The sequence below is a fragment of the Mus caroli genome, chromosome 18 (genome assembly GCF_900094665.2).
Source record: "Mus caroli chromosome 18, CAROLI_EIJ_v1.1, whole genome shotgun sequence".
In the NCBI taxonomy this organism is placed as follows: Eukaryota; Metazoa; Chordata; class Mammalia; order Rodentia; family Muridae; genus Mus; species Mus caroli.
Window position 1 is genome coordinate 78,779,549 of NC_034587.1, and position 9,062 is coordinate 78,788,610.

Consider the following 9,062-nt stretch of genomic DNA (forward strand, 5'->3'; position numbering starts at 1 on the left):
AGACAGGGTTTCTCTGTGTAGCCCTGGGTGTCCTGGAACTCACTCTGTAGACCAGGCTGGTCTCAAACTCAGAAATCCACCTGCCTCTGCCTCCCAAGTGCTGGGATTAAAGGCGCGCGCCACCACTGCCCAACTTGGGATTTTATTTTTAACTACTTATGTATTTTAAACTTTAAGCTTTGCTGAGTTACAACCTGTGCAGTCCACACACGCGTCACGTCCTGTCTGAAGACTTCCAGCTCTGCTGGCCGCTGAGGTGCTTGATGAGACTTACCTGCTGGTTCCAGTACCTCCCAGAGCCAAGCTTAGCATCCTGACTGCACACTGGATAATGGCATCTGGTATGGCTTGTCTCTTCCCACTCTACACAGCCCTGCAGCTCCGCCACCTTCCCCTGAGTTCAGGGTCTGTGGTGATTTGACTAGGAATGGCCCCAGAGCCTCCCATGTGTGAATGCTTGGCCCATAGGGAATGGCACTATTAGGAGGTGTGGCCTTGCTGGAGGAAGTGAGTCACTGCGGGGCAGGCTTTGAGGTCTAAAAAGCTCAAGCCAGTTCATTCCCTGCTCCTTGTGATCTGGCTGGAGAACTCCCAGCTCCATCTCCAGCACCATGTCTGCCTGCATGCTGCCGTGCTTCCCAACATGATAATGAACTAAACTGTAAGCCAGCTCCAACCAAACGTTGACTTTTATAAGAGGTGCTGTGATCATGGAGTCTCTTCACAGCAATGGAAACCTCATTATGGCAGGGTCCCAGGTTCCTCACTACTCTGCCACAGTCCATCATCATCAGCTGCTTGACTGTGACAGCTGCTGGTCATCAATGCCTGACACAGCCAAGCACTCTGTGCTCCTCAATGAACTTGGCTCATTTTCTATCACAATCACAGAAACTGCATAGGCAGTGCAGTCCAGGCTCTACATGAGCTCACTACGGTGATGCAGGTTAGACCCACACACCCACAGGTGACTTCCCACACTAGTGTGAAAAGCACTCAAGTACATGCTCAAGTCTGCAAGAGCTGCAGGAAAGAGTAGCAGCAGCCTCACCTCACCAGGTCGCTGGGCTTCTTGAAGCTCTTCGGACAATACGTGCAACAGTTGGCGTGCTTGGGTTCCGCCTCAAGCTCTGCCTGCTTATCCTTCATCTCGCTGATGCGATCCTTTTCTGCAGCCGACTGCACCAGGACCTTCTCAGACACTGTAGCGCTCTCCTGGGGCTGAATTTTGGCCAGCTGGGCTGTCTCCTCCTCTGTGAAAGTAATGACCTCAGGACGAGGCTTTCTTGACGCACTTCTGTCCGAATTGTCTTCATCTTCCTCCACACATGTGTCTATAAGAAAAAGGGTGCAAAGTCAACAATAAAAATCAAGTTTCAACACAAGAAAATGAAGCATGGAAGGTTAGAGTTAGTAAGCAACATTTCAGGCAGCAAACAGCTGCTTTTCCATTTGGGGCTAATGAGAACTCATCTGACTAGGAAGAAGGGAGACAATCAAGAGAGGCCGCAGAAGAGGACACTGTGGATAAGGCTGGCTTCTGCCAGCTACACGGTCAGCAGGAGCTCAGCAAGCATCACTGCCCACAAAGCCAGAACTCACAGACTATGCAACTACGGGCCATAACCGATTACTAGGTGAATAAAACCAGATGCTCAAAATTCAGAGGCCAACTTAATAAAACAACACAGAACCCTCAATTAAAGAAAATGAACGGAGAGAAGAAACTTTAGAAATCACACACGCACGCACGCGCACACACACACGCACGCACGTGTGCACACACACAAATATCCTCTCACTATAGTGATGTATTCCAGCATCCTGAGCCCACCAAACTGCAACAAAACTCTAAAAACAGCCACGAGTGGTGGTGATGCACGCTTTAATCCCAGCACTCAGGAGGCAGAGGCAGGCGGATCTCTGTGAATTCAAGGCCAGCCTGGTCTACAATGTAAGTTCTAGGACAGGCAAAGCTACCCAGAGAAACACTGCCTCAAAGAAAGACAAAAAACAAAAACAAAAACAAAAACGAAAGAAAATAGCAACAATAACAAAACAAAAACAAAAACAAAAACAAAAACAAAAACAAAAACAAAAACAAAAACCAGGGAAAAAGCTGCCAGCAGCAACTGCAGACATGAAGGTAAGAAAGCTACTGAGGAGAGAGTACAGAGACTTCTGTCACAGGGCTGCACTCCACATGCACTGTGTGTGTGTGTGTGTGTGTGTGTTTAAAAACACAGAAAATGTAAGAATAAAAAGCACAGTCAGGACTGAAATAGGTAAACCCTACAGACGTAGGGAAGCGAGCAGAGTTAACTCCAATCAGAACACGGGAAATACAACCGGATTGATATTCAGAAAAAAGATGGACCAGACAGAAAACAGGAGAGGGGTGGGAAAGGAGATCCGTCATGGAAGACGGAGTCAGGAAACTCAATATCTACTCACAAAACTTCTAGAAAACACACACATAAAAACTCCATCATACATTTGTAAGGTCTGAACAATCTAAGCAAGCTATAGACAGTGCCCCCACCAACACTGATGGTAAGACATGGAGATAACTGTGCTGAAATTTTAAATAACCAAAATATATAAAGATCAATATAAAACTAGGCGTGAAAAAGGAAAAGATAATAAAATTAGCAAGAAGAGCAGACGGCTCGTGTAAGGCCATAGCCGAGAAGGAACTAAATCCACATCCCAAGCACCAGGGTGAGCAGAGCCAACAATGCACGAGTTCTTCTCTGGCTCAGAGAGTGCACGGCAGGCCAGCAAGACACATCACAGTGTCCATAAACATGAATGTGTGCGACAAAGAGCTACGGGAACCCCACGAAGCAATCCTAGCATCGACCCTGGAATCTATGCCTTCTTAACTGCTAAGAAAGCCTAGCACTGGCCTGGAGCATATTCATGCTAGCTCACCAGTGGACACTGCGCACACTCCAGGGTCTGAGGAGTACCATCTGGACATCTGAAAGACTTGCTTTTCATGGCTCACCACAGCTCACTGCAGACTGTGACTGCTGGAAACCAGGGCCACACTAAACTCTACCAGATGGATCTACTCCTTGAAGCACAGAAGGCCAAAGGTCTTAAAACTGTCTACTAAAGAAGCTGACCAAAGCAGCTTTGCAACACCCAAGTCAAGGCTTTTGCAATTTTAAAGTGGTTCAGGCAAAGGGTGAAGGCTCCCTTTCAAACTATAAGACAAATGTACACTACTGTCATTTGAACGTAGCACCAGAGTGGTCCTACAGCCTGACCTGTAACCTCATCCATAGATGACTGCAAGCAAGTGACAGGATAAACAACTGGAAGGAAAACAGGGAATTCCTCAGTAGATGGCATCTCTGAGAGGGCTGACCAAAACATCTTACATGGCACGGAACAGACACTCTACAGCACCATTCAATAACAAGAGATGCCAGTGCCTGGCATATACAGAAGTGGATGCTCACAGTCATCTATTGGATGGAACACAGGGCCCCCAACAAAGGAGCTACAGAAAGTACCCAAGATGCTAACGGGGTCTGCAACCCCATTAGGAGGAAGAACAATATGAACTAACCAGTACCCCTCCGAGCTTGTGTCTCTAGCTGCATATGTAGCAGAGGATGACCTAGCCAGCCATCAATGGGAGGGGAAGCCCTTGGTCTTGCGAAGATCATATGCCCTAGTATAGGGGAATGCCAGGGCTAGGAAGTGGGAGTGGGTGGGTAGGGGAGCAGGGCAGGGGGGGTATAGGGGATTTTCAGAAACTAAGAAAGGGGATAGCATTTGAAATGTAAATGAAGAAAATATCTAATAAAAAAAATTTAAAAATAACATCAGCAGCTACAACACAAGCAAAAACTCACACACACATACACACACACACACACACACACACACACACGCACACACACATGTGCACACACACACACGCACGCACACACACACACACACACACACACGCTGCATGGCTGTGTAAGAACTGCACCCGTTAGCATGACAGTGCTGTGTGCTGCTATCACCTGTGGAAATGAAGCATGCGCACTCTAACTCCAATTTCATCTGTGGGCTTACGAAAAGAAAGCCATGAATGACCAGAAGAGTGAGCACTGAGTAACAAGCTCAGGGTGAGGGACTGGGCAAATGAACATGTGTGGTACTTGGTAGGAAACAAGGTAAGTCTCTCAAACTGTGGAGCCTAGTGTGAATGAGCGCTACTGCAACGTGACACTGAGCACACCCTACCAGAAGGAAACTTTCACAGGCTGCTCCACAACTTCAGGGGAGATGAAAAGGGAGCTCTCCTTGAAGCACAGCACATGGTAATCTCAACATCCAGGCATGTTGTGCATGTGTGCTTACTCTATCACGCAGCACAAATCACAAAACACAACTGCATGTATGCATCTGGTGCAGATCTATGCCAAAGATCTGTGCAAACCTCAGTGAGGAAGTGAGAGTGACAGACTGTAAATCAACAGCACAAAGGCACAGCCTAGGAATGAGTTCTACAGCGGCCAGAGCCCACGTTCAACAGAACGCTCCGTCAGAGCAGGGGCTGTCCTTGTCTTCACTGCGCATCTCTGGACTTTTTCTCAGAGGGCACGCAGGCTGCCACACTCAGAAAATAAAGCCACACACACACACACACACAGAGAGAGAGAGAGAGAGAGAGAGAACCATCCTCTGCTACATACAGAGCTAGAGACACGAGTCCCACCATGTTTTTTCTTTGATTGGTGGTTTAGTCCCAGGAAGCACTGCGGGTACTATTTATTTCATATTGTTGTTCCTCCTATGGAGCTTCAGACCCCTTCAGCTCCTTGGGTACTTTCTCTAGCTCTTTCATTGGGGATCCTGTGCTCTGTCCAATGGATGACTGTGAGCATCCACCTCTGTATTTTCCAGGCACTGGCAGAGCCTCCATAATTCATTCTCATTCATTAATAATTCTTAAATTAAAATTTCAAATAGATTTATAAGTTATAACTAAACTGACATTTGACCAGTAAAGTTTCAATCCAAAGCAGACACTACCTCCTCCCTCTGTCTCTGTAGCTGCTGCGGCTACAGACGAAACTGCTTGGTGTCTCTTCATGTGTTTTCTACAGTGGACCGCAGTGCGGAAGCCCTCTTCACAGAATGGACACTTGTAAGGCTTCATGCTCATGTGTGTGGCCATGTGCCGCGTGAGGCTCCCATTGGTGGTGAAAGACGCATTGCAGATGCTGCAGCTGAAGGCCTTGACACCTACATCAAAAGACAAGAACGTGTCAGAGGAAGTCTTGAAATCACAGGCACAAAAAGGACAAACAAACTCCTAACAGCAGAGTAGAAGTGGCTTACGGGTTATGAGATTTTAACTGGATAGTGCTAGAAACACAGACACTAACAGAGCATGTCTGATAGCACTCTCTCCTACAATAAATAGCCCTGAGAAGACGCTGCTCACAGCAAACCAAGATGGCCCTGTCTGATACAACAGTGCCTCAGAAGAAGCACCTACCACACCCTGCCTTCCCTCAATAAATGAATTCTCCCTGCCTCCTGGACTGTCCGTCAACAGCCCTTAAAACCACACCTAGTCACCACCAGACTCATCCACGGATGTTCTAAAAAGCTGTATTCAGAATACATATTGATGTTAAAATGTGTAAATATATTAAATGGGTTGTGTTCAATGGGTAACTATAATCTAATCACAAGCCATATATCTGCTAAAGGTCCAAGTCATAAATGGCCATGCTGTTTTTAAAAGATTTACCACACTGATGATAATAAGGCAATCAGCCTGACATTGAATGGGAGAATGGTGAGAACCGACAATCCTCAGAAAGTGCACAGGAAGACACCATGGACCACTGGAATACCCAAATCAAACCCTAACAAGTGATAGCCACCTACCCAGGAATGGTGATAGCAAGAAAACACACAGTTCGGTGCCCTGTCAGGATGTGGAAGTCAGACCTCCATCCGTGTGCTGGACAGCACGCTACTTAAGGCTCAGTCTGTATTGAACAGCGAGGTTTACACGTGGATTTACTTGTGTGTTGGAACCCAGGGTTCTGCACATGCTGGGCTCTCCAATAATCACCAGCCCTAGAGTCACTCCCAGCCCGAAAAGGGTTAGTCTTTTTTTTTTTTTTTAAATTTATTTATTATATGTATGTACACTGTAGCTATCTTCAGACACTCCAGAAGAGGACATCTGATCTTATTATGGATGGTTGTGAGCCTCCATGTGATTCCTGGGATTTCAACTCAGGACCTTCGGAAGAGCAGTTGGTGCTCTTAACCACTGAGCCATCTCTCCAGCCCCGAAAAGGGCTATTCTTAAGGCCCAGCAATTGTATTCCTTGATGAGAAAGCCAAATCCATATTCATACAAGTCAAATAATAGATCTAATAAATAGGAAAATTAAACTTGCTTTGTCTGTATAATGAAATATTATGGATCATAAAAAGGCTGGTAGTATTAATACATGCTACATACAGATGAGCCCTGAACAATGCACTGTATTAAGTGAAAGAATGTGACCACTGCAGACCGTCTGTGAGCTCACTCGTGGGCAGTAACTACAACAGTATCTACAAAGGCAGAGATAGATCAAGGATAATTTGTAGTTGGCAGTATTAAGAGAATAAGGGAGTTAATGATAAAAGGTCTAGACTTTCTTTTGGATGCCAATAAGAACACACTAAGAGTAGAGGGTGGCACTTTCAGCGCTCTGTAGACAGGCTGAAACCACTATGAGTGAACTGAATGATGTAGAGTTAAAGCAATACAACTAGAACACGAAAAGAGAGAAGTCATGATTTCTACAGGACACAGACAGTAACCTGTGTGTGTCTTCTCATGGGACTTGAGGACACCAGAGGAGACAAAACCACGCCCACAGAGCTTGCACTTGTAGGGCTTCTCCCCCGTGTGTGAGCGCACATGCTGTTTCAAGTGACTGGACTTCTTGAAGCCTTTGTTGCAGTAGTCACACCTAGAAAGGAAACACAGACAGCTCAGGCCCTGCTCACTCAAAGACCATTACAGAGCCGAGCAGGTACCAGGCAACACAAGAGAAGAAAGCTGCTTCAGCCCGCTCACCAGGGGGCAGTGTTCTTGGGTAAACCATGGCACTACCCCACACTCAGGGAACACAATGAGCAGTACACAACAGAGGCAAGGACAATTAGCTGCTAGATCAAGGTCTGGACAGGATTTTAGCAATCTCCAATGTATTATTTTAAAATTGTTAAATGCTATAACTCAGCAGGACACAAAGCATTTAGTATAATCATTAAACGAGCATAAGAAGGACACTGTTTGGGTGCCTTATAAACAAAGCCTATTTCATAGCCCAAGAAAACTGAGTTGCAGAGCACTTGGCCACAGCCTCCGTCAGGAGCTGGGTCTGTGAGGGAGTACCTGTAAGAGGGCACTCAGCCTCTGTCAGGAGCTGGGTCTGTGAGGGAGGACCTGTAAGAGGGCACTCAGCCTCCGTCAGGAGCTGGGTCTGTGAGGGAGGACCTGTAAGAGGGCACTCAGCCTCCGTCAGGAGCTGGGTCTGTGAGGGAGTACCTGTAAGAGCGCCTGCTCTGGTCCTCACTGTCCTCCAGGAACTGGGGGCCTTGTGTTTGTAGGTCCAGATCCTCTTGAGATGACTCTGGAAGCAAACGAGTTGCCTAAAATGATCAGAAATATAAAGCAAGAATATATGAATATCTATTAATAAGTATGACTCAATAATCCCAAAGATATAAATGTTCTAATGCAGTTTCAAGAGAAAAACTACAAGTAATCGATTGTATCCATGTGAAACAGAGAAAGCGTAAGTCACTGGCACAGAGATGATTAAGTGTGTGCTTATTTTATACTAACTGCCATTGCTTGACACAGAGTATAGGGCAAGTCAGCTAAAGTTAGACTGGCATTTGCTATGCTGGTTAAGCTTGTCTCAAACTCATGATCCTCCTAGCTCAACCTCCAGGTGTCGAGACTATAGACTGAACTTCCATGTCTCACTAATAACCAACTTTAGTACAAAGTATAAACAAATATGATTTATCTTAATGAGAGATTACACTTTCATCAGCTTGACTCTACTACCTGTGAATGACTGGATCTTAAACACCCTATATTCTAAAGGACGGGCTGCCATTCTGTGACACTATTGGTGACTGGTAGAACTTTCTGGGAAGGACGCATTTGGAGACTGCTGTCATTGAGGGTGTGCCCTTGTAGGGGAAACAGGAACCCTCAACTTTCTTTCCTCCCACAGATGCCACAAAGTAAGCATTTTCTTCCACCACATGTCCCCCCAGGATAATCCTATGCCAAGTCACAGGCCCCAAAGCAACAGACCTAGCAAGAAACGGACTAAAATCTCTGAAAGTGTGATGAAAATAACTCTCTCCTGGTTTTAAGTTGGTTATCTGAGGTACACTGTCACATCAGTGGGATGAACATGCTCGTGTGAATAAATATGCTACTTTCTGAAAAGAGAAAGATTTTTCTTTGTCACAAGAGACCTAGGGAAAGAAAAGTCACCTCTACCTCTCAGAGACAGTACAACAGAACAGCCACCCTGACCTCTATCCTGACAAAAGGACCACAGCCCACAGCAGCACGGCAGCACAGCCCACAGCAGCACAGCCCACAGCAGCACAGCCCACAGTCCACAGCCCACAGCAGCACAGCCCACAGCAGCACAGCCCACAGCAGCACAGCAGCACAGCCCACAGCAGCACAGCCCACAGCAGCACAGCAGCACAGCCCACAGCCCACAGCAGCACAGCAGCACTGAACCCAACCTTCTCAATGCTTCCTGACTTCAAAACAAATCCTGCTCACACTGGACAGAGAGCAAACAGACTTGAGGATAGCTGGATAACTGAAGGACAGGCTGAAAGATGTTTGCACAGTGATGGAAGCAGTTGTCCTTTGACTTGTCCACCCACCTTCCAAGAGCAAATGAGGCAAAGCCACATCCATCCATCCACCCATCCATCCATCGATCCATTCACTCACCCATCCATTCATCCACTCATCACCCATCCACCCACCC

General features: G+C 46.5%; 1 protein-coding gene across 1 annotated transcript in view; it reads right to left on the reverse strand.

Moving 5' to 3' along the window:
- Znf236 (zinc finger protein 236) overlaps positions 1-9,062 on the reverse strand; it is a 103,723-nt gene that overhangs the window by 31,797 nt on the left and 62,864 nt on the right. The window contains exons 17-20 of the mRNA XM_021150329.2: positions 7,577-7,680; positions 6,844-6,995; positions 5,041-5,253; positions 1,052-1,334 (exon numbers count right to left, since the gene is read on the reverse strand). Of these exons, the coding sequence (XP_021005988.1) occupies positions 1,052-1,334; positions 5,041-5,253; positions 6,844-6,995; positions 7,577-7,680 (752 nt within the window). The remainder of the gene's footprint in view (positions 1-1,051; positions 1,335-5,040; positions 5,254-6,843; positions 6,996-7,576; positions 7,681-9,062) is intronic.